Source organism: Phocoena sinus, chromosome 13, assembly GCF_008692025.1.
Source record: "Phocoena sinus isolate mPhoSin1 chromosome 13, mPhoSin1.pri, whole genome shotgun sequence".
NCBI lineage: Eukaryota > Metazoa > Chordata > Mammalia > Artiodactyla > Phocoenidae > Phocoena > Phocoena sinus.
In genome coordinates, this window is record NC_045775.1 from 19,623,736 (window position 1) to 19,648,962 (window position 25,227).

Here is a 25,227-nt window from a genome sequence, read left to right on the forward strand (position 1 = left end):
GGTCCTAAACCTCCCCCGAAAGCTGCTGTAGGAAAGAAACCTTGAGTAATCCTCCCTGAAGACAAGAAATCATTGGCGGGATCTGCTTGGCACTTAGGAAATGGAAATGCAGCATGGAATGCCAGGGGTCTTAGAGAGGAGATGTGATGGGAAAAGCCCAGTTCTTCTATGTGTTCAGATCAGTCTCTTAGATGGGACAACAGGGAACTAGTAACTGCCAGGCAAAGAGTCACGAGGACAAAGGGGACATCATGTGTGAACGGGCTCTTCCAACCGCAAGGCACCGTCCACTTGCAAGATACTGCTGAGGAGGGGTGGGTCAGCCAGAATGACCCAGACTTGGGGTCTCAAGGAAGGTCAGCAGGAGCCCCAGTGGCTGTCCAGCGCCTCTTAACTGACCAGGGCAGCCCTCAGACTGCTGGCCAGTAGTGAAAAAGGATCTTCTTATGCTGAGCTGAAAGAGACCAACTTCGGCCGACTGGCCCCACTTCCGCCTGCCACGTGGAACTGCCCCAAATCATCCCAGCCCCCTGGGCTCTCCCTGTCATTGTCTGCACCATTCTCTAAATTCTCCCATTTTGGGGGCCAAACACCTGTGTCTCCCAGGGTCCCTTGCACAGTCTAGACTGTCCACCACCCGGCTGCTCTCCTCTGGATGCCCTTGTGTTTTGGAGAAACCCCACACAGAGAGGAACGGTGCCCGTAACCAAAGCCCTCTAGCTTGTCTGACACAGGCACAAGGCCCACTCCTCTCCCGGCTCTAGTCTGAAAATTTCTATAGCTCAGCCTTGGACAGAATCTGCTCTTCCTGCAACCTTGCTTCACTCTAACTTATCTTTGAGCTTCCTGTCAACCAAACCACCCATTTTTGCACCCAGTTTACAGTCCCTATTGAATGTTCATGCAGGTGATGTTTTTAAAGGGAGGAACTGCACTGTCTAGACCCAGTGCTAGGACCTCCCGGTTTGGGCACTTAACCCCTCTGAAGAAGGTTGCCAACAGTCATGTCAGGGGAAAGGAGACGCAAGACAAAAGGACATTATTACGGTGCTTTTTCCGTTTTTCTTTTTTGCACAAAAACAGTCCATTTATTCAAGTGTTCTCCAGCACAAGTACATTAGAAAGGAGCTTTATTATATGCTTCTGGGCACAAAAAAAAAAAAAAAAAACCAAAAAAAAAAACCAAAAAAAAAAAAACGTGATGAAGGCGGAACTGACAGACTTTCTACATCTGCTGTACGCACTGACCTCTTTATAATTATTTCATAACAGCTATGTCACGAGCATCACTTACACAGAGATACAACAGAACACCAGGGCATGGGGGTGGGGACCCGTGCAGGGCCCTTTCACACTTGCCCCTCCCCGATGTCCCAGAACCAGACTGTGAAATGTACATTATTATTGTCAATAAATAGAGAAGCAACCCTAAAAAAAATACAGTGGTGAAAGGATGCTGGAACCAGGGAGAAAAAAAACAACAACAACAACAAAGAGTCAGAAGAGGAACTGAAGAGAAAGGAAAGAGGGCTGGGAAGGGAAGGGTCTGGGGAGTTAAGTCCTGCATTTAGCTGCGTGGAATGTGCAGTAAAAGTGCTCTCCCGCCGGGGTCAAAGCGAAATCGTCTGTAACAGTAAAAGTTATTACCAAATCAGCTACGGAGTTTATTCTTCAGTATGAATACATGATTTCCCACAAATAAGTAAGCACCCGCTACTTCAATGCCTCAGCTAAAACACATGAAATCGCTCATTTAGTTTTCAAGTACAAAGTTAAAATGCCTTTTTAATAATAATATATCAGAGTAAAATAATAGTCTCTTTTAAACTCCACTACAAGAAAACAAAACAAACAGTCATTGTCCAGACAGCAGACTTAATTTAACAATATATATTTTTAATAAAATGTTTTAGCACCTTGTTGAGTCACCTCCTCCCTCTGCGTATTCTAAGGAATTTCGGCATTTTTGTGGTTGGTTGGGTTCTAGGGCTGTGCAACCAGATCAGTCTGTGAAGTGAAATGGGACTCAGGTGATGCTTTCGGATCCCTGCTCATGTCCTCAGGCCCAGGGCTGGAGGCCGTGAGACTAGAGGCTGAGAAAGGTGCCCTCCCATGCCCCTGCGGGGCGTTTTCCAGTTACTGGAGTTACAGGAATCTGCGGGCCTCCGTTCGGGCGATTTGGCCAGCCACGACTAGCTAAGGACCTTCCATCCTTGCCCTCACTGCTTCTGACCTGCTTGTTTCTCCCCCTCCCCAGGCTCCACTGCTGAGGATCAGCTTGATAAACAAGCCAAGGCCCACTCAGCCGGGTCTCTGGAACACACCGGTGCAAGAGGGGCTGCTCTCGCTTCCTGAAGACCCCAGCCTTCCTTTACCAAAACGTAAAGACTCGAGAGCTTCTGCTAGAACAGTGGAGTCCACCCTTGATAGAAATCTATTCTCTTTCCTCTTAGATCCTCCAAACACTTGTGGTTAATCCCTGCCTCAGCAAGGAATGGCCGGGAGAGCCATTCCAGCTCCACGCAGGCCCTCCAGAGGTGAAGGAAAGAGGGCAGGACAACTCCAGTGTCATCTCTAATCACAAGCGCTGGGAGGGGCCAGACTAGACCACGCCCGATGACAAATTCAGATTCCTCATCTCCTGCGATCAAAACGGGGCCTGGCTAGAAACCCAGTTCTCACCAGCATCTTGGCTCTGCTGCTACCCTGACCACAGGCAACGACCAGCCCTCATCAGATCACAGTGCGAGGCAGGACCCACGGCCCTAACCCTGCAAGTTTCCTGAAAACGACACCTCTGAAAAATACCAGTGCCACAGCCTCTCTGCCCCAAGCAGGACAGCGACAGGAATTCAAAAGCGCCTCCAAGATCCACTTTATGTATAATGATGTCATCAGAGAGATGAAGGCTAAGAACATTCCCCAGGTGGCTCTGCTGAAATAGTTCCTTCCTTTGCTCCTGTTACAGACCTTCCTGTGCTGGAGACCGTGGGCTATTCCCATCTAATTCCCACCCCATCAATTCAGGCTTCCCCAGAATTGCCAGCTATGCAGGAAGTAAGGGGAGCCGGCCCTCATTAGACCAGTTCGATGTCCACCACCAGCCTTTCTTCCTGCTGGGTCTGCCTGTCCCAATCTGCACTCTAGCGACTCACCAAAAACCCACAGGCATCTTCGCCAGCCGCCACTCCCAGGCCCATCTCAAAAGCAAAGCGGTCCTGCGTGCTCTTTTGGGAAGTTTGCTTTCTAGAATGTTCAATAGCAGGAAGGTTCTGGGGTCTAGAAAGAAAAACAGACAGTGGCACACCTGCGTTGCCATCACTGACTGCAAGACCCCACGGGTCCTGTGCTCCTCGGTCAGCTCCCGGGAAAGGCAGGCAGCACCAGCCAGCTTGAGGCCCACGGGGCTCAGCGGCGCCGGCTGGAGACGAGCTTCCTCCTCGGGCAAGCGACCCAGGGCCCTGCGCCCTGCCGAGCCCCAGCTACCTACCCCCGGCAAGAGGCACAGGTCCCTCTGGCACCTGCAGCAAGTCGGGGGCATCATCCTCGGCCCTAGAAACCCTCGTTTCCAGGAACTTGTAAATTGGCCTCTGCTCTTCAGAAAGAAAACCCCACTGGGAACACACTCCAGAATTTTCCCTAGGCCTTCGTGGTTTCTCCCGCTGCACTGCCTCTACCCTGAGCCTCACGCACAGCAAGTGCCACGACCCCCACCTGCATCCCCGCGCGACCTCACCTCAGCCTGTCCAAGCACAGCTCCCCTTTAGAAGGGGACCTGATCACTGCCCCCAGGAGCACCCCCAGAGTTGGACAGCACCCCGGTGTGGCCAAGTTGGCACATCCCCAAGGTCCCCTGCACCCTACCAGGTTCTACTATGGGACCAAGCCCACGGGTGTGGCTGGAAGAAAAGCTGGTGATCGTTAACTCTCATCCCTTCGAGGGTGCATCTGGCCCCTTCTGGGGCCTAGTCAGGTGGCCAGACTGCGCGAAACAGGTCATCAGCCACAGCAAGCAAGCTGGCGGGCCCACGCCGAGCCCTCAGGCTCACCACATCCTTGGCTACCGAGTTGCTTCCCCACACCAAGCCCCTGGGTGGAGCTTGGGCCACTGGGAAAAGCAAACTCCTGCACACAAGCAGTGGACAAAAGGCCTCGGAGAGCCAGGAAGTCTGTCTGCAGAGGAAGAGACTCTGCCCTGACACTGGGGCTGGGAAGACCTTAGCGTTGGCCGCCAGGGGAGGGAGCACCTTGGACTGCCTGCGGCAGCCCTCCTCCCCCAGCCCTCCGGAGCAGTGCTGGTGGGCTCTGGGCCGGGAAGATGGAGCCTGGCTGGAGGGGGTGGGGTGAGCACCACAGTTCGGTACAGACTCCAACGAGGGAAGGGCCGAGGGCTTCCCCCACAGCTGCTCCAGCCCCGTGGGAGCCCACCATCACCACCTGGCATCACGGCACAGAGCTGGCAGGAAGCAACTGGGTATCATCTTAAAAACCAATCTGACAGGGAAATGAGTAGCCTGGGGTGCGGCACTAAGCACCCCTAAAAGGAGTGGGAGACCGCGGCCACCAGCTGTGAGCTTACTCCTGAGCAATGAGCACGGGATTCAAAGCCTGGTTTAGTTTTGTCACCAATTACTAATTTGCTTTATTCAAAAGATGAGGTTCACTGTCCCATTTTTTTCCAATGGAAGCCCCCTGGCCAAGACAGCCCTGGACGTCAGTTTCGTTTTGGTCGGGGGAGAATAGGTAGGGGGAGTTGAGGGCTGACTGGACTGGTGCCTAGGGTTGCAGGTCAGTGTCACAGGTTGCTAACAGAAGAGTCTTTTGACATCACCAGGGGCAAAAGAGATAGAACGCTACCTGCTAGAGGAGAGCACCTGCTGAAAGAAAACCTCCTCCTTTTCCTGCCCTCAGCACCTAGCAACTTCTGGGATTGACAGTCTACCTGCAATTAGGGCAACAGAGGTAAAGAGCTGCAGGGCCGACTCTGCAAAGTCCTGAATCCTGGGGAGAAGAGTGCTGGGAGCTCCCTGGCTCTGTGTGTGTGTGCGTGTGTGTGTGTGTGTGTGTGTGTGGCGTGTGTGTGTGTGTGTGCGTGTGGCGTGTGTGTGTGTGGTGTGTGTGTGGCGTGTGTGTGTGGTGTGTGCGTGCGTGCGGGATTGACTGATTGGTGTGGGGCCTGTCTGCAGTGGGGCCCGAGACTCAGCATTCTGAGCCTCCTTCCCCCGCTCCCCACTACAAAATATTTCTTATACGTGACCCTATCTATGTATTTATATAGCGCCTATCACCGTAGGCCCTATCTTTCTAGGGATGCGAACGTGGGACCATGTGCTTGGCAGCACACCTCCCAGCCCTGCCAGTCCCAGGAGGTGCCATTCCCCCCTCCCATTATAAAATATATATCTCTATATGCCACATTATCTACACCCCATCTACCCAGGCAGGCATCTGCCCATTGGGCCCTCACCCTGGAGCCACACATGCTGTCCCTGCCTACAGCCAACACCAGGCTGCCTGCCTCGCCGGGAAGCGGAACCAAGTGTCATGCACTTGGGGCTCCAGGTGCCGCTGACTCGAGGTAAGAGCACAGCTATCATCAGACCAAGTACTAGAAAAGAAATACACACCACTCCAATCACACACGCGAGGAGAGAGATGCCTGGTCCTCCCTCCAGCCCTGACACACGTGACTCGAGAGGAGGGAAGCAGAAGAGAAGAGGGACGCGCCCGGAAGGCCGGCCTCGGGGACCCCCTGGCCGACGCCCAGCTGTCGCAGCGCCCGGTGGCCCACCTGGCCCGAGGGGTGGGGAGCCAGGGCACCAGGGCCACCACTGACTTAGAAGCACCCTGCTCCCCGCACCTTGGTTTGAAACCTAAAGGGAGGGGGGGTTGGGTTTTTGTTTTCTTAAAGAAAATCTGAAAACAAACATAATTATAACCAGAACCATAAGAATAATTATAACAAAAGGTGTCATCAGCCTCCCAGTATAAAACTGCAGCCTTTGGAGATGACCAAAAACATCACATTCCAGGGGCCGGAAGCCGCCTTGTGCACAGAGGGTGGATGGTGGGGGCCTCATAAAAGAACACACAAAAAGCGACTTAGACAGGAAAGCACCAGTACGTTTTGTATGTTTTTTTATTTGCTCCAGGTGGGGTCTGAACTGTCACTTGCCCGCACTCTGGATTTTTTCTGACCCCACCGCAAGGAGCCCTCGAATCGGCTAATGTGAGAAATTGGGAATGAAGACCCCTCATCCTGCCATCTTGCCGAGGGAGTCTCCTTTTCGAAAAAAATCAAAAGGTTATCTCATGAGCCTGGATGGATCCCACTCTCAGCTTTCCACGGTCCCGACCACTGAATTTCACCCCCTTTTTTGGCAGGGAGAAACGGGAGAATGCTGTTCCCAAATTCTCCTCCTTCACCTTGTTAAACACCAAGGGGAAATTAAAAAACCCCACCACGGTTAACGGTTCACCTCCAAGCTGTCTCCCTTTCTCCATCCTTGGTTAAAACCCTTTGCACATAAGGCAACGTGGAAGCTGATGTTTTTACTCATCTCGCTGTTGTAAAGCACCATTATGAAGTCGGGTTGTACAGTAGTTAACAGTACCTTTTATATATATATCTCATATCTATCATATATATATAAACTGTAAACAAGAGGTAACAGCGGCTTCTAGAAACTGATTTTCTTCAAGGTTTCCTGTGTGGTAGGCACCTGAATACTGTATAAAAGGGTCTTGTGTGGTGTTCTCGTCTCTCTGCTGCTAGTTGGGTTGTGTTTTGCATGACCAGGAATGGTGCTGGCAAGACAGCTCAGTGGCTGGGAGGGAACTCTGCCACCTGAGTGTCTATTTTCTGTCCTCTGCTTGTGCTCCTATCTGATCAGGCTAGAGACAACAACAAAAAAAAGATACATAGTAAAAAAAAAAAAAAAACAAAAACAAAAAAAAACCAAAAAAAACCCCAATATATAGATTTCTATAGAATTTCCTTCTTTCCTTCACTCCCATCTTTCCTCTGCAAGGTATGTTACTATTTTTTGTTACTGATTTTTTTTTTTTTTGCTGCAATAAACCCTCTTGTTTCAGTCACAGCAAGAAACAAAAACCCAAACAAACAGAAAACCCCTCTGAAAAGAGTAGAAAACAAAAGGTTTGACCGAAAAAAAGGGGGTGGGAGGGTGGGGAGGGAGCTTGGTTTTGTTTTTAAATAGGACTGAAGATTAACATTGAAAAATCAGGAGATGATGTCCAACCCTTTTTACAAGGCAAAGCCTTCCGGTATTTCTGCCTCTGTGGGGTTTTTTTTTTGTTTTAAATTCCTTTTCCTCTTCCGGGTGCTGATACTTCTCTCCATCCTCATGTTCTTGGTATTTTGTTGTGTTTTGTGTTTTTGTGTGTCTGTTTGAACCTTGTCTCACTACCTCGGTTCGCCCTCACGTCCCTTACACACAAGCAAAATATTCCTTCAGCGGGGCGAAGAGGTGGCGGATGACGGGCACGCTCCACGACCGGCCCAGCAGTCTCTGCCTCGCCAAGCGGCTCATGTTGGAGACGTCGGTATAGTGGACAGGGAAGCCAAACACCCTGGGGAGAAAAGGCAGACAGGGCAGGAGTCAGCGCCAGCCTGGGCAATTCTGTGTCCTTAATAACCCGTTCGAGACTCAGGCGCCCGGCTACTCTCTGTGGGTCTGAAGGTATGTTAAGATGATCACTGCCTAGAGATTTCCCACACAGTAGAAACAGAGTTAGCGTTTGTGAGAAACACCTCCAGGACACGCTCCACCTGAAATTCAGACCCACGGTGGGTATCTCAACTCTGTATGTAATAAAAATACATCCCTGGTATCTTCCCCCGCAGAGAACGGAAGACTCTGCAAGGGGCCAAACCCTTGCCTGATGTCAGGAGTTCCTGCTTGCTCTGGCTGTCTGTGTAAATGATCTTTTTGTCTGGCTAAATGGCAGTTACCCCAAGAATGAGGAATCTAGCCCAAGTCCAATCTGTGCCAAAGCAGGGTGCTGAGGCTTTAAGGCCCACCTGGTCCCACACTGTCCTGGTCTGCAAAGCACATAACATCAGCAAGTGTGACGTAGGCAAGCTCCTGCAGCCGCAGTGCTTCCTTGGAGCTCAGAAGGACCGCTGGGAGCCAAGGCATCGGGGGTTGATTCCTAGACGCCCCCCTTACTTTAAACCAGCCTTACAACGCACAGGAGTCCTCCCCCAGGAATCTGCCATGTTGGGAAATGCTTGGGAAAACCCACTGCTCACGGGGTATCCGCAGGGGATCCGAGCCTGGTGCAGAGGCGGAGATCCCTCCCACCCGCTCCTGCCCGACACCAGCGTGAGTGGGTACCTTTCCATTTCAGTGCACCATAAGATGTCCTCTTTCTCATTCATGAAGACGGGGAAATGCTGGTCTTTGCCCTGCTTTATGGAGTTCGACCTAGTAGTAATGGTCCTCACTTTGCTGAACTAGAAGACGAGGAGGGGAAAAGAGAAATGAGTACTCATCTGCTCCTGCCAGGCACCTGCCAAGGACTGGTGCGTCCAAAGGTGACAAGGCCTGGTCCATCCAGGGGCCGGGGTCAGGCTCCAGTCGTGAGCCTCCACAGACCCCACTGCCCTGCTTTTCTTCCTACACTGAGGTCACCCGGCCATCCTCAGTCCAATCCCACTGGCCAAGGGCTTGACAGACAGCAGCTTGAGCCACTGTCCTTCGTAAGTCTCCTAAGAATTGTTTTTTCCCAGGGGTAGTGACTTACAGGCAAAAGGATGCCAAGTTACTCAGGGGCGCAAAGATACCCCTGGGGTGCCAGCAGTCCCAGGAGTTTTCTCCAGAGAGAAAGGGAGCTTCCACATCACAGGAGAAGCTCTGCTCTGAAGGCTCGTGCAATAGGTCCTGGCTCAATCATTCAAAAGCCGTAGCAGACGCAGGGACCTTGGCAAAGACGTCTTAAGTGTCTGCCTCCCACAGGAGCAGCGGGCGAGCTCAGCACGGAAGGGCTGCAGGCAGCAAGGATTCCTGACCTCTCCCCCAGCCCTCCAGGCTTCCCCCCCACCCCCCAGCCCGACCCTCCGGCTCTGGCCAACTGCATGCACGACCCCCTCAGTCGCATCCTCTGCAGGCCGGACACACAGCCCTGCTGCTGTTCCAGCCCATCCTGCCCTTCTCCTTACCCCCAGCAGAGGGCTTTGATGCTGGGGCTAACCTTGGCTATTCTGCCGTGCTCCAGACACTCCTGCAGCTCCAGCTTATCATTCACAGTGGATGCCAACGGCCTAGAAGGCAGAAGAGAGAGAGTAGCAACAGAGACCAGGACGACGGCAGGGATGCACCCAGGGCCCTGACCCAGCAGCCATCTGACTCACATGGGGAAATTAAAGAGGACCCCGTCACCCACGTGCGTCGTAAGCCCCTTCAAACTCCCCAAAACACATGCGACATACACTGCAGCCACTCACAGACACAAGTCCCCCAAGCATTAAGCCCTAAAGGTAAATTCAGAAGTGGTCTCAAACTACAAATGAACAGACAACGCCTGCCCAGACGGGGAAAAGCCCAATTATTTTTAAACCTGTTACTTAAAAATAGACTGAGTCTTAAAAGTACCCATCACAAAGCAAGCTTTGGCATGACAGAATGTCCTGTATTTCGACTACGGTGATGGTTACATGGGTCTGTACACTGGATGAAATTCATCAAACTGTACACCTGAAATGTACAGCTAGTTAACTAGACAAATTCTGCACAGTCCCCAGAAGACTAAAATTTTGTGACACGGAACGTGTCACTTCTCAGAAGGCAGACCAGATCACTAAATATCACCTTCGCTGCTGGCCTTTTCTGACATTTAGGATTACTTAATAAAGGTTTCACAGAGTGGTCCACCGTCTCTGCATGGGAATCACCCCTGGACCCATGGTCAAATCGCGCCTCCAGACTCCTCCCTGTTTATGCGCATATACACTCTACTTGGTCCCTCGCGGTACCTCTGCTCCTCCTGGAAGCTCAGAGTTCTAGAATTTTAGAGTTGGAAGAAGCATGTAAGAACAATCCCCCCAAGGGCTGTCAGGGTACACTGAGTTACTGGCTCCATAAAAATACTGGACTACATAAGCCAGTCCATTTTTCCCATACGCACAGACATCCATCCTGGGAACATTAGGGAGACACTGAGACAGTTTTCAGGTCAGCTGCCCACTGACCCATCTCCTTCCCAGCCAACAAGCCCTCGCAAAAGACGGCAGCTTTGCCCAACAGGTATGAGACCGGGGAAGTTCCTAAAACTTCATGCTATTGGCAGAGAGGCAGATTAGATGACCGAGGCCAGGTTAAATGATGTTCCCAATTTGTAGGTGTACCAAGGAGGCTTAAAATCCACACTCAAAACATGCTGCAAAATATTTCTTTCCGATATCTAGACCGGGTGGATCTCCCTCTGCTTTTGAACCACTAACTCTCAACCAGAAGTCCTTTCTTCACATACGCCTTTTTATAGTGCGATTATTACGCTGAGGAAACGAAATTTTCTTCATTCCTGGACATTAAAATCTCTGTGTAACCTAAACGAAGAGCATCCTTCCAAAAAAGGACTTAAAGCCCACAAAGTGTGTGGATAATAAGTGGAGCAGGGCCCTCTAAGCTGCAAGGTGCCTGCTGCTTCGAGATTCTCTCTCCTGGAGCCCGATGTGGCCCAGCTGTGGGCACCGCTCTCCTTCCCATCCCCAAACACATCCTCCACAGCTTTACCTCAGGGGACTAGGGACCAGCTGACTCTAGACACATCACCAACGTAGGAGAACCAACCACATAACTCAGCAGCACGATGAGTCCTCTTCTGTGTCAAGAGTGTGCTTTTTAAAGGTCCCATTTGGGACCACTAGTCCTTGGTTTCTCAGGCAAGTATTTTCTACACCTGACTCCCCTTCTTCCTCAAGGAAAAGGAAACAAAGAAGAACACGGCAGAGCAGCAAGCTGGTCAGCAGGGGAGGCTGGCCCCCTCCTCGGGGCGTCATCCTGCCTGCAGACACCCACCCGCGGCCACCTGGGCACAGAGCTCTCACCAACCTGTTCATACCGGGAAGGTTCCCCCAGAAGTAGCGGGCCCTGTGTGCAGCTGACACTTCTTTGGCATCAATCATCACAGGGTTGGACTATAAAACAGGACAGAGGTTAAAGATGAGTGAGAGAGAAATGTAAGAGTGCAGGAAATTGGCTAGTTTAGAGCCTCAAAGGCTCTTACTTCTCTCTCTCGAGGCCACACTGGGAGAGCCTGAAGGCCCCAGGAAAAGCTGGAATTAAACCCAGCTACGTTCCACATGCTCCCACTGGAACAGTCTAGACCCGCACAGTCCACACTGTGATGATGGAAATGTTCTGTCTGCACTGTTCCATGTAGTGGCCACTAGCCCACCAGCTGCAGATGGCGGAGTACTTGAGAGGAGGCTGGTGTGACTGAGGAATCTTAATGTCAATTTAAATACCACACATGGCAGATGCCCACCACACTGGACCACACAGCTCCAGCTCACCCGGAGGCTTTGAGAAAGAAAGTTCCAACGAGTGTGGATGTGTTCGCTGTAGTACGTCCACATTATGAGCCAAACACACCAGCTTGAGGCGTTTGCCCCCAAGACCCGGGAGCACAGGCTCGGGCTCCCAGACTGCCCACCCCAAGAAGGACTCTGGCTGCAGAAACCCTCTGTGCACAGCCCAAACCAGGCTCAGCCAAGTTGGGACCCACAAAATGGGAAATAGAAACTGAGATAAGCTGTGTTTTCTTCCCAGGTGTCATAAAGCATCCGTCACAGTGCCAGGGAGCGAGGACAAGCCATTCTGGTTGGGAAAATTGCTTCTGGTATCTCAAAGGTTCCCCCAGGGAAACGCCACACAGACCCCCAAGCCCAGGAGTCTGACACTCCACCCCGTTTACAACAGTCAGGTCCTCCAAGTGCTGAGGCCCACACCCACATACCACCTCTTACAGTGAGACCACGGGTTCTGTCCAAGGTGTGCTTCCTCCCTGTCTACTTGGGAAGCCCAGAGCTTCCCAAACGGGCCCCTTGCGAAGCGGAAGTCACCAGTCCCCAGCTCCACAATGCAGATGAGACAGGGATAAAGCAGCAGTCCAAGGTAGAAGCCATTAGTGAGCTGACCAAACCAAGGGTGCTGGCTATACCTCGAGAAATCGCGAGATGTCCCTCTTGTCACTAACGCCCATGGCCACCACATTCTCAAAGAGCCAGAAGAAGGGGCGATCATCTCCCTCCTTGGGCCGCGCATCATGCAGGAGGCGGTAGAACTCAAAGAAGAGCCGGCCAGTGCCCTCTGAGAGGTCGGAAGAGAAAGCCATCAGCTGGGGCTGTCTGCAGGAGACAGTGGTGTGGCCCGGGCACGGGGAGGGCAGGGGAGGACAGGGTCGTTGGGAGTAGCCGTCCCAGGGCAGAAATATCCAAGTAGGAAACTGACGTGCGAAAGCACCAGCTCAGAAGGCGGAGGGGTGAGTGCAGCACCTACCGTAGAGTCCCTTGCGGGCAGGGTTGACGATGGAGAGATCATTGCAGGGACTGCCCCCAATCACCAGATCGAACGGGCCCCACTCCTGGATCTGGGAGGATAAAGGTAAGGTGATGGGCCTGATGTCCGGGGACAGAGGCAGAAAGGGAGAGAGAAAGGATCTGTGAATTTGGCAAAAAAGTACTTTGGCATGGGAGAGAAGAGACCCAGCTGCTTTGAATGCTCTCTACATACACACGTACATTCATATACACACACGCGCGCGCAAACACAGTGCAGCCACGGGCAAGTCACTGAGGCTCTCTGGGCTGTTTCCTAAATAATAAAGGGAAAGGACTGAACTGGACCATCTCTGAGGCCAGTGGGGAAACCAGTGTGCCCCCAGCAGGAAAAGCAGCCACTCAGGGGGGACAGCGGTCCAGGCTGGGCAGCTGAATGAAAGGTACTCTGTGCTCTGCGCACCTTGGGCAGGTGTCTGGACCATCTGAACCCCTCCATATGCCCTTCAGGATGCCTGAGGGCCTGTAGTTCGAGGTCGACATGGATAACTGGAAAAGCAAGGGGCCACTCAGGCAGGATCCCGCCAGATCCCCCCCTCCCCAAAATGGAGGCTGGCGAACCTTTCGCCAGCAGTACTGGGAGGATGGGAACCTCACTGCAACCCACAGCGCTCCACTCGAGAGGGCCCGGAAACCAGCCAGGCCCAAGAAGCCTGGCCCCCAATTCCCACTGGAATCTGCCCCGATCCTCTAGAGACAAGGAGGGAAATGGAAGAGAAGGAGGGAGAGAGTTCAACAGGGGAGAGGGGAGAAAGGAAAAGAGCAAATGGACAAAATGAAAGGAGCTGGCGCTGTCCCCGGAGCTAAGTGACGTAGAGAAGGTGGGCGGGGCCGTGGCGGCACTGACATACATGCTTCTGCGTGACGCTGCGGACGTCCCCGACGTACATGATCTTCCCCTGGTGCCGCACCATGCCCACCGTGATGGAGTCCTCGCACACCTCGGAAGCGATGTAGCGATCCACCTGAATGCCCAAGTCCTTCAGCACCAGAAGCCCTGTGCCAGCCAGCAAAACGCACCGTCACTGGGTCACCTCCCTGGCACCCCAGTCTTTGCAGGGGGTCCCTCGGGCCAGCCGGACACATGGGTCAAAGGCAGGCCCAAGCCCTACCCTGCCCTGAAAGCCGCAGGAGACTTCTGGATCAAACTGGAGTATCAATAGCAAGGATATCAAACAGGCTGTTACGTCGAGGCTCTCTCACGCCTAATTTGATCTACTCAGAAAATAGTCAGGACAGGACAGCAGGGGGTTTCGGAAAGCAGGGACAACAACAGGCGACTCTTGGGCTTTGCTGTTTCTGTACCTTGCATACACTGGTCCTTCCTCAGCCCTTCTATCACCTCCTGCTGCAAAATTCAACCATCCGTCAAGACTCAAGGTAAACGCCACCTACTCTAGAAAGGCTTCACTGATGCCCACCCCAGCCTACAGCCCCCGGGATGGCCTCCCCCCCTCTGTAAGGCCCAGCACCTTCTGAGGTGGCACATCCTCCACCTCAGAGCAGCTCGCACGCCTGAGCCAGCCCTTCTCTTGGGTTGCAAATGTCTTCACGACAGAGTGGGCGGTCTCAGTCAGCGTGTTTCCTCCTGAACTGACTACTCACACTTCCTGACCACGGCCCTTCCCCAAAGGCTTGCTGAATTGAGGCAAGGAAACAGAACAGACCCTGTGTCAGGAGACACAGCACCATTCCCACTGCTCCCAAAAGACCTCCCCACAAGGAGCCTGCACGGCCTCTTGGAGTGTGACGGGGCTTAAGAAGGCTTCAAGGTCCTAGCCTGGGAAACCAAAGCTGTACATTAACTCCTTTAGGTTCACATGACATCAAGCACTGAGCTGGGAACAGAAGACAGACATCTGGCCCAGGTGCCTTCCCCACCCTCTGGCCAAGGTCTCCGGGCCCAGCCTGCCCATCTATCTCCCTTTGGTCCCATGAAGACAAGTTCTAAGGAGGATTATTTGTTTCCTAAGGACTGAAAAGCCTCAGCCTTGGGGCAGGGCTGAGGGGTGTATATGAGTATTCACGTCAAGAACCACATGAAATTAAAAACAGCGGCTACACGGTGACCCGGTATTCCCTAAAAGTTAATGGTTTAAGTATATAAAGTTGCATGTACAAGGATGCTTGTCACAGAACTGCTCATAGCGGTGGGGAAAAAAGTAAACAACCCAATAGGGGGTTCATTAAATAAATGATGGTAGTTTCCCTCCATAGAATCCTATGCAGCATTTATAAATAATGTAGTTCTATACTGGTTGACATGAAAAACCAGTCATGATATCATAAATGAAAAGGCACGTTACGACACATTTTACTATTTACTATGCATTTTACTATCCTTTTGTCTTACTTATCTACCTACATATGATTATATAAACACACACATGCACAGAAAAAAAATTCTGAAATCTAAAAATGTAAAAGGACATATACCAAAACACTAGTCATAGGATTACGGGCGATTTAAATATTCTTTAGACTCTCTTGTTTAGAGTTTGTTTTTTCACTGCGACTTATAATCAAAGCACAACAGGACTGCCCGTGATTTTGCTTTGGTCGCCAAGTCTGTCCTTCGAGGTTCTGTGAAAATCTTCCATAGTCTCTGACCAGCGACGGCTCTATCCTCTGCTGGAGCGCCTCCCTCCCACTGCCCCGTTCCCGCCCCCCGCCCCCGGCCTCACGTCCCCAGTAAGGCAATGCCCACCAAACGTGCTGGTTTACCACTTAGTTTTACTTTTCATTGAACACAGAAGTTTCCTCCTTATGGTAATATTTTAACAGTTGTAACGTTAACTGTCACTCTGTTTTGCCGAAGTTACGCACACACAGTCCCCTGAGCCCAGCTCCCACGTCCCAGAACGAAGATGCCAATGACTCTCACCTGTAGCGATTCCATCAAACAGGGACAGCACCCGGATAGGCTTCCTCTTCTCGGCTGGGACAGGTGGGTAAACCTTCGGAGGGTCCTAGGCAGCCAGCACAACAGGCCAGGTGAGTGTCCGGGAGTGTCCAACAGACCCGCACGCGGGGCTGGCCTCCCGGCCAACTGTGAGCGCTTGGGATTTCCAGACCTGCACAGCCCGCTCGCGACTCAGGCCCCGCTGCCCGGCGCCCGGGCCCCCGACCAACCGAAGCACTCTCGCTCTGGTGGAGTCTGCCCTCTGGCTTTGGCAGGCGGTGGGGGGGTGAGGAGCGCCACCCTCGGCCCAGCACTCACGAATTCCTGGTCGTGGTTATTGGCGAAGAACATCTGGAGCCGAGAGGGCCAGTCTTCTCGCCGCCGCAGCAGCCCGTAGGTGCCCTTGTGTCCGCACATGTAGCAGTTCCAGGGGTCTTCCTTAATGGCTGCCTGCGCAGCTCCCGGCCCCACCAAGAGATCCACACATTCAACGCAAAAGCACCTGGAAGGAAGCCCAGTGGAGCGGAGGGGACCCTCACCCCAAGGCCAGTCCCGGATGGAGGGTGACCGCGGTGCAGGGCAGAGAGGGAGGGCCGCTGCGCGCGGGGGCGGGGCCTCACCTGCAGCAATTGTTGTTCCCGCACATGAGCACCTCGCGCCCCCCACAGCAGATGGTGCAGTAGGACTGATAGCCGTCATCATCGTACTGGTACGCGCACTCCAGGAAGCAGTTCTAGGGAGCACGGCGGAGGCTCAGAGACCGCCGGGCAGCAGCCAGGCCAGCCAGGGTGAAGGCAGGCTACGAACCCAGCCTCTGGGCTTTGGCCTTGAAACCTCGACACAGAGCCCTGGAGACACGACCCCGCTACCCATCCAGCCAGGGTCCAGCCCAGACCACAGATCTGGGAAGGGGACACCATGCCTCCCCACTGCAGTGGACAAACCGAGGAGAGGCGCGTGGGAAGGCCCGGAAAAGAAGGCCTGCACCGCCCTGTGGTCCCCCGCGCCCAGGGCACGGCGACCCACCCATCAGCCTGTCCACGCCCACTTCACACTAGCGACTGTGAGCCCACATCTGGGGACGTGAATGGGGCTTTAGAGGGGGCAGGGATCTCTCAGAGGAAAAGCAACAGCAAGTCAAATGCTTGAAACCCAAGGATCCATTTTATCAGGACTCTGCTTCAAGAGCAAACCTCGGAGTCACCCTCGCAGCTATCCCAGGTGCCTGCGGCCCAGAGGCCAGGAGGTGTGGCCAGCCGGGGCCTCGCCTCTGCCGGGTGTGCCCCTACCTTGCAGTTTTGGCACATTCCTCCGATGAAAAGAGGGTGTTCCAGGGTGACGTTGAGGCTTCCACAAGAGATGCAAATGTCTGGGCAACAGAGGAAGCAGAGTGAGTGTCACAGAAGGGCCCCCTCCCCGCTTGGGCCGAAGCCCAGGTCCAGAAAAGCTATAACAAGGGGCGTGCTGGAACAGCAGCCAGAAAAGAAGGCAGGAAAGAGTCTGGGAGGGGCCCCATGGAACAGGGAGGCAGCGCGGCCCCGATCTCAGGAGCCCACTCATCTCCCTGAGCAGCAATGCCGCCTTCCAGGAAAGGCATGGTACGAGGGTTAAGAACCCGCTGTGAGAACGGGGCCTGACCCTGTGTTACTCTGGAGATGTCCTTGGTCAGTCAACCCTTAAGGCCTAGGCCCCTGCCTTCATCCTTCCTGGCCCTGAGGGCCCCGAGCTGGACACACCATCACTAGGCCAAGGGAGACAGATATGGGATGCACTAATGACCCCCAGATGTGAGAAGGTGAGGAAAGGTAAAAGGGCAAGTTCCGATCCAAGAGAGGCCACCCTTATCTGACCCACTGGAGTGTCCCAAACCCTAATGACCAGTTCCCACCACCGACAGGAAAGATCGTGGCACCGGAAGATAGATGTGTGTGTCAAGCAGGCTGGAGGTGGTGGGACATGAAGGACACATCCTGTCACCAAGTACTGATGTCCCACGGCATCGTACCTTCCTCGGTACCTATAGTACTCCGTGCCGGCCACCACCTTAGGGCCCAAGTGGAACAGACAATTGACTTCCCAGGGGCAAGGCCCAGCTGCCCCCTCAGGACTCACCCTCGATGTTCCGGCACTTCTGCCGCACCTCGTACACCAGCCGCTCTGCAGAGGGGAGGAGAGCCCAGCGTCAGAGGAGGCCTCGAGGGTCATGCCCATTCCTCTGAGCGCGGGCCTCACCCTGCCGCTCTCTCCAGAGCCAGGCCAACTACCTCTTGTGCGTTCATCAATTATCTCCTTGACCTTGGGCTTTTCAGTTGTGCTCTTTCGGGGCTTTTTGGCTGGTGGGGGCGGTGCATAGGCAGCTGCCTCGGGTTCAACCCACATGTCTGTGTAAACTTCTTTGTAGGGGTTCTTCTCCTCTGGATCGGGAAAGCATGTGATGAGGTCATGGTTACTGGCTGACGAGGAATCCCAGCTCTCTTCCCCTGGACCATCTACCTACAACGGGGTGTAGCAGGGTGCGGCCCGGTGCCCAGCTTGTTCCTAGCTCCCAAGTCTCTGGTGCCAGCAAGCCAAGGGGGAGCAGGTTGTTCAAAGTCCCAGAGTGGCACTGGCCCTACCTGGCCCCAGGGAGAGGGAGACAGCAGCCATTCCCACTGCGAAGCTTGATGGAGGAGGCCTTGACGGCCCTACCTAAGCACGGCTTTCCGAGCCTGGGCGCGGAGCTGCTGGTGCACCTGCGTTTACCTTCTGGGGGCTCCAGGCCCTTGGGGCCAGAGGGCTGGAACCCTCCCAGGGCCCATTCGATCATCTGTTTGTTCTGCACCTCCACGGCCTTGGCAGTGTCGCTCTCGTCGTTGTCGTGGCACATCGGGAACAGCTTCCCCGCTCGGCTGCTGGCCACCTGGAGGGCAACACGTGTGGGGAGAGTAGCGAAGGTGGGCTCAGGCAAGAGGTGGGAGAAGGTGCAGAAAGGAGACGAGTAAGGAGAAAAGGAGGCCCGAGGGCCTCCCAGGCAGACCCTCTGCCCAGGCCTAAGCCCTGTGCTCCAGCTTCCAGACCAAAAGTGGTCCCTGCCGTCTGAGCTCGCCCTGCTGAGTCCCTCGGAGGGGCACTGACCTGCAGTACTTCGTAGATGGCCTTGCGGTACATGGGCTGCTTGTTGTAGGTGGCCTGGTGGAAGGCGCTGCAGAAGGAGCTCAGCGGCATCAGCTTCTCCACACACACCTGAAGGCACAACCCGCCCTCGTTTGCTCCTCCTTCCACACTCACCGAGCACCCACCACTTGCCTGGCGTGGTCAGGGGTGGGGCCATTAGGGCCTGGCCTCTGCCCTCAAGAGGACTGGATGCACCAGGAAATAATTACATGACGTAAAGGAGGAGTCCAAGCCCCGGTGTCGGGGAGGACCTGAATGCAGGTGGAAGGGAATTCTGGGTACAGGGTTCCTGGAAGACATCCGACTCTTGTCTGGAGTGCAACCTAATGATCTCAAGGGCTTCCTCCAATCGCACATATACAGAGTGGAGACGAGCAGAGCCCCTCCTACCATCCCAATTCCGAACCACGCCCCCAGCCAAAACCAGAGGCCCCGGGACCAAGACCCCTTCCTCCCCGCCCTCCCCTGCCAGGCTACCGCCAAACCCCACGACTCACCACTGAGAACTTGCCATCTCCGAACCACATGACCCAACGGGTGCCTTCTGCTGCTCGGCTCCGGCCCGTCATCCACCAAGACACAATGCGGCCTGGCCACCAGGAGAAGCCCCGCAGTTTCCCCCACACCAGCTCCCCAATGCCAAAGCCCCGGCCGTCCTGGAGCCCCAAGGAGCAGAAGTCATTACATGGTGGTCACGAGGCCCTGCCACCCTGATTCCCCCCAAAGCAACCCCAGCCCTGGGCATCTGAGGGTCAGGACAGCCAGGAGGGAGCGCCATCTGAATGGACAGAGCGAGACTGGAGAGACAAAGAGGCCTGGGGTCGGGTAGAGAGAGCAGGACGGGAGGAGCTGGACGAGGCAGGTGAAGCCAGCCGCTCACCTCGTACTCCGGTTCATCATCAGCTGCTTTGGCGGCGTTCTTGTCCCCAGCGTCAGCCCCCACGGGCTCAGGCGTGGTGGCCACAGTGGGGGATGCGGGGTCGGTGGGCTGCTGCACAGCAGGAGGACTGGCCTCCTCCACCTTCTGAGACTCGGTGGACCCCTGGTTTTCTTCGACAGCATTCATTACTGCAATCACCTTGGCTTTCTTCTCAGCCTGGGGAAACAAGGAACAGAAGTTACCTTGAGCTGACACTCAAGGGGCTCTTCTCAATCTCTCCAGGGTCTGGAGACAGTGACAGAAGGTAAGGGGCTGGAGAGAGTTGTTCTTCCCTCATCAACTCAACCAGCTTGCCGCGGAAAACAGAAAGACGTGAAGTTGAGAGGTGAGCTCAGATCACTTGGCTCAATGCCAGCCTTCTCTGCCTCCTAGGAGATCTTCCTCCCTCGTCTAATCTTCCTCAATTGTCAGCATCAGCAGTTGCCCATCTTCTGATACGGAGAGATCAATTCTGTTCAGATACTAACCACGCCCCTTAGATGAGGCACAGACCTTGGCTCCAGCCTCTCCTATCTTACTCCCCGATCTAGAAATGGATCCTCTTGTCCTTTTCTCCACAGTTTTCCTGGGCAATCGACCCCTTCTCTTCCTGGTCTTGGCTTCCAGACCACAATTCTAGTTTTGTTGTGATACGTAACGAAGAAATCACTGTTTTGTGTTCAGAGCGCACGGTTCCTTCCCCATCTGCTCAACCACCACGAAAAGCCCCAGAAGAGCTTGCCTGCTCCCATGCTCACACGCCATCCTGGAGTTCTCAGGATCACATCTAATGTATGTTGTCACCAGATTCTACGCCTTCTTTCTACATGCACCTTTCAGATCCATAAATACACTTATTCTTTCAACAACTATTTAGGGAGTCCACAGTATAGCCAGGCATCCTCTCTGCCATCCCACTGACAAATTAATCCAAACCCAAGTATTCTCCCAATTTGAACAGCCTCCATCCTTTCACCGTTCACCATCTCATGCTCATCTTTCAGGCTATGACCTGCACGCCCATTCCTTCTCAAAACCTGCTCCAGTATTCCCATCACCCTGCAGAGGAGAATGAAATGCCTGATACTTAGCTCTGAGGGCCATTCAACCTAATCTCACCCATCTCACCCCAACAGCTGAATCTAGGACACGTGGCCCTCAAGCTTCAAGGCTCTGCACCCGTTTTCACCACACCAGATGCAAAGGGAAAAAAATCCCACCTTCAACATGAAGCTTTCCCTGAGAGCTTAGAGCTGTGAATACAAACCCACCCTCAAGATTACCTGGAGTATAAGACCTCTAAGCTGGAAGTCACAGCATTTATATTCCTGTCTTAGCCTTGCAACTAATTAACAGCCGACTTTGGAGCAGTCCCTTGAGTTGCTCCACCTAAAAAGGAGTTTGAACTGAAGGATTTCTGTTAACCTTTTCTGACTGGTTGAAGAAGCTGACGTATGTATGTACCAAGAATTCCAAGGCCTCTTCAAAGCCTGTCAGTGGACCCCCAGGTCCCAGGTTAAGAACAGCTCAATGGTCTATTGTCCCTTAGATTCATTTTATTTTGATCTATCTTCAAGTCTTTGCCTACTGGCCACAGACCAAATCTGCTTCTTGTGGCAATTCCTAAAACACGAGGATGGAAGTCTTAGTTCTTTCTCTGACTCAACAAATTCTAAAATGGGATAAAGCATCCTTTGCCCCCAGCCCACAAACAGCTGGGAGAGAGAGCTCCCAGGTGGGGTGAGGGTGGAAGAACGCAGAGGACCTGCTCCTCCCTCCCAAGCCCCACCCTCACCTGGGGGATTCTGCCCCACCCCTTCCTAAAATCTACCTCCTCCTCTCCCACAAGGTGTGCCTAGGTGTGCTCTCAAGCCTGTGGGGAGAGAGGTTCTCTCTCAGAATTGTCAGCTGCGGCTGCGCTATCCCAGGGCCAGATCTGCTCAGATAAATGCTCTGCCTAGCAGTCTCTGCTCCCTTCCCTCCACCATGCCTCCGTGAACTTCAGGGACGGCCGCTGACCTAGACCAGGGTGCTGCCTTGGGTGGAAGGCAGCACCATTCTGCCAAAAGACCCAGTTTCCAGGGGCGACGGGCCCCCTCAGCCAGAACAAGGTGCGCAGGTGGCAGGAGGCGGCAGGGGGAAAGGATCCCAGCAAGCAGCGCTGCGGGGGGCCGGGGCACACGCGTCGGGCTCCCCCCGGCCTCCCCCAGTCTAGAAGGCAGTCGTGCCTGACACCACCCTCCTCACTCCCCCTCAGCCCCTTTGTCTCTCTTCTCAACCCCTCCACAGTGAGTTCCTGAACATTCTTCTTCCCCCACAACTTCCCCCAGCTTGTCAGACGGTGCTGCTGACGGCTGTTAAGCGCCCCCAACCCAGTAGGTGCAGGAGAACACGCACCCAGCATGGTTTGGCAGGCAGGGGAGGAAGGGGCCTCCATCGGGACAAGGCCAGAAGGGGTGGGGGAAGGAAGAAGGGGGTGGGTTAGCAGCAGGAGGCAAGAGGAAAGGGGAAGAAGGGGCGAGAGGGTGGCTGGGTGGGGGAGGGGCTCATTAGAATAGACTTGCCTAGGGCAGTGCGGGAGGCCCCTTTTCCACGTTCATGCCAACCCCCCCCGGACAATAGGAGAAATAAGGGTTAACTCTGGGCTGGGGCTTTTGGGCTAAAGGCTCCCCCCACCCCCGCCTCAGTTCAGAAGGTCCTACCCCAGAGTAGCCAAGAGACTGGGCAGGATCAGGAAGACACCACACCAGCCCCACTACGGCGGCTCGAGGAGGCCACTTGGCCTGGAGTTTGTTCTGCCTGGAGAGCCACTGGTAACTCCACTCTGGTGGAGGCATGGCCTCCCCATCCAGTCCCGTCTCCTCGGGCAGCTGTCCCGCCTCCACCTCTCTCTGCGACTCAGGCTGCTTCCCATTCCAAAGGTCAGAGGTCCAGGGACCCACGCGGACCCCGGGCTGTCCCAGGTGCCTCTCCCATCACAGGCCGGCGTCAGGCCACCCCACAGCCCCCTGTCAGGGTCACACTGCTCCCTCCCACCCTGACACCACTTCTTTCTGGCGGCCTGACGGTGGCTCCCAGGAACAGGCAGGAGAAGAAACTGTCCCTCTCAAGAGGCCACAAGCTTGGCACAGCCTGAGGACGGCGTGGTCCACCAGCCAGGAACACAGGTCAGCAAGGAAATGCCAACAACCCATCTGCCAGCCAGCTCAGCAAAACCGCCGCTGCTAGCCCAACTCCACGGGCCGGGGCCTGCCCCCAGCCTTCGCTGACCACTGCCCCAGGCTCACACCAGGCCTGCTCTTGCTGGCCCCTGAGCCGCCAGGTCCCACCTGAGCGCAGGAAGGAGTGGGGCTTGGGGCTCCTGAGGAGGAAGTGGGTGGGACAGCAGTAACTCAGCATCTCCAGAACTCAGGCCAGGCAGGGGAGCCAGCTCCTGCGGGCCGGGGAGGCAGACTTGACTCTTCTCAAGCCCAGAGGGCTGCAGGCCCAGAGATCCTCCCACCGGCCCCGGCCGCCTCCCCGCCCCCAGTTTCCCCAGGGCTCCATCCAGGAACCTACCCATAAGGCCAGGTGCAGCCCCTCTGTGGTCCGGCTCAGGTGTGAGCCCCAGCCCTGAAGCTCTGTAAGTAGCTGCCCGTCTGGGGGGAGGGGAAGGGGGCGATGGGGCTGGGGGGCGGAGGGGGCCAGAGAGAGGGGGAGGGGGAGGTGGGGGGGAGGGATTGAACATTTTCTTTGTCTAGAACTCCAGGTCACGTGGGCCCCGCTGGAGTGCCTGGTTGGCTGCGAGCGGGCCGGGGGAGGGGGCCGGCTCTCAGACGCTGGCAGTGGGCCAGCCCCTCTCCTTCGGTCCGAGGGGCGCGGGCCGGCGCTGGGGCCTGGGGGCGCGGCTGGGCCTCCGCCCGTTCCCAGGGCCCCGCCCAGGCCAGGCTGGAGGCGGTGCCCGCCCCCTCCAACCGGCCAGCCTTCCCCGCCCCCTCTCCTCCAACTCCGCCAGAGCCCGGCGCGGAGCCGGGGGGCGAGGCCGGGAGCCCGCGGGCCGCGCGGGGAGGGAAGGAGGAGAACCGGGAGGGAAGGGTCTGCCCTCCAGCTGCGGAGGTAAGGTGCGAGCGCCCAGAGAACCAGGAGCGCAGGCAAAAGGAGAGAGGAGCTTTCGGGCCGTCTGGGAGAGACAGGAGAAAGTTGTTAAAAGTGAGTCTCAGCAGCACAACCAAAAAAAAAAAAAAAGGAAAAGCTTACAGATGAGCGAAGAGGCCCAGGAAACTGTAGGAAAACTCAAAGCACACAGAGATGGGCAGAAAGCGCCCGTACAGAACTGGGTGCGCTCCAGAACGGGAACTGGGAGCGTTGCCGGGGGGTGGGGGGGTGGGGGGGTGGTCTCCTCTGCCTTAAACGGCGTGGCGTGAAGAGGAGTTCAGGCTTTGAAAATCATTTCCTGGCCAAGTCCCTGGGTCCCCTAGGTCACTCTGGGTCAGCCTTGGATGTCTCATTTTCCTGTTTGCAAGGTGCGGGGTTGGGGGGTGGGGAGGAGGAGTTCAAAAGTACAGCAATTCCTTCATTCCCAGGCACAGACATCTGCTGCTCAAGACTGCACTCCTTCGGAGCCTCCAGGTGCAGCTACAACCATTTCAAGTTCCCTCCTCCTGAGCAGAGGCCCCGCCCCCCAAGAAGAATATATATGTGTGTGTATATATATGTCTATCTATATACATACATACATACATATACTCTCTCACTCTCTCTCTCTCTCTCTCCCTCCCCCTCTCCCTCTCCCCCTCTCTCTCCCTCTCCCTCCCGACATCAAAGAAGCAGACACTGTTGGCCCTGCCCTCAAGGAGCTGACAAATTCAACTAGACTTGGAGAGATTGGAAAAGATCTTGGAGAGATTGGAAAAGATCGTTGAAAAGCATCTATAAAGAGAACTACACCACAAATACCAACCACCCTGATGGGCCAGGATGGCTTGGAAGCCAAACAAAAATAAGTAGTATCAATGATAAATGAGGTTAAGGAGGTCAGTGTAGAGCAGAGGCTGAACCTGGAGGATGAATCAGATTTGGAATGAGGCTGGATAGGGAGGAAATAAGAGATGTTAGGCTGGATAGGGAGGAAAACACTTGCCCACCTTCACCTCCCGCCCCACAATACAACTAAAGCTAAGGGGTGCGGAGAGAGATGTTGATGGATATATCCTATCGCAGTGAAGAATAACCGCAGGTTTTCTTACATGACAGGGTGAATGGGTATTTTGGAAAGATTAGCCTGGGGACCTCCCTGGTGGTCCAGTGGGTAAGACTCCACGCTGCCTGTGCAGGGGGCCGGGTTCCATCCTTGGTTGGGGAATTAGATCCCACATGCGTGCCACAACTAAGATCTAGCACAGCCAAAATAAATATTCCTTTTAAAGAAAGAAAGATTAGCCTGGTTTGTTTGCAAGATGAATTAAAAGGAAGAGGGGCTTCCCTGGTGGCGCAGTGGTTGAGAGTCCGCCTGCCGATGCAGGGGACACGGGTTCGTGCCCCGGTCCGGGAAGACCCCACATGCCGCGGAGCGGCTGGGCCCGTGAGCCATGGCCGCTGAGCCTGCGCGTCCGGAGCCTGTGCTCCGCAACGGGAGAGGCCACAGCAGTGAGAGGCCCGCGTACCACCCCACCAAAAAAAAAAAAAAAAAAA

At 54.7% G+C, this 25,227-nt stretch overlaps 1 protein-coding gene across 7 annotated transcripts in view; it reads right to left on the reverse strand.

Moving 5' to 3' along the window:
- Positions 1–1,051: 1,051 nt before the first annotated feature.
- Positions 1,052–25,227, reverse strand: part of DNMT3A (DNA methyltransferase 3 alpha) — a 104,983-nt gene continuing 80,807 nt past the window's right edge. For 4 of the 7 annotated variants that reach the window (XM_032652327.1, XM_032652326.1, XM_032652328.1 and 1 more), the window contains 17 exons: positions 19,519–19,734; positions 19,136–19,294; positions 18,600–18,707; positions 18,228–18,384; positions 17,750–17,899; positions 17,598–17,642; positions 16,775–16,854; positions 16,106–16,218; positions 15,804–15,987; positions 15,468–15,552; positions 13,435–13,580; positions 12,525–12,615; positions 12,187–12,335; positions 11,076–11,161; positions 9,217–9,286; positions 8,361–8,479; positions 1,052–7,593 (listed from right to left, as the gene is read on the reverse strand). In XM_032652327.1, coding sequence (XP_032508218.1) covers positions 7,452–7,593; positions 8,361–8,479; positions 9,217–9,286; positions 11,076–11,161; positions 12,187–12,335; positions 12,525–12,615; positions 13,435–13,580; positions 15,468–15,552; positions 15,804–15,987; positions 16,106–16,218; positions 16,775–16,854; positions 17,598–17,642; positions 17,750–17,899; positions 18,228–18,384; positions 18,600–18,707; positions 19,136–19,294; positions 19,519–19,734 — 2,100 coding nt within the window. In that variant the 3' untranslated portion in view covers positions 1,052–7,451. Of the gene's footprint in view, positions 7,594–8,360; positions 8,480–9,216; positions 9,287–11,075; positions 11,162–12,186; positions 12,336–12,524; positions 12,616–12,648; positions 13,073–13,434; positions 13,581–15,467; positions 15,553–15,803; positions 15,988–16,105; positions 16,219–16,774; positions 16,855–17,597; positions 17,643–17,749; positions 17,900–18,227; positions 18,385–18,599; positions 18,708–19,135; positions 19,295–19,518; positions 19,735–22,886; positions 23,081–23,115; positions 23,207–25,227 lie in introns of those variants that run through there. The other 3 variants (XM_032652331.1, XM_032652332.1, XM_032652330.1) reach the window with 3 other exon arrangements.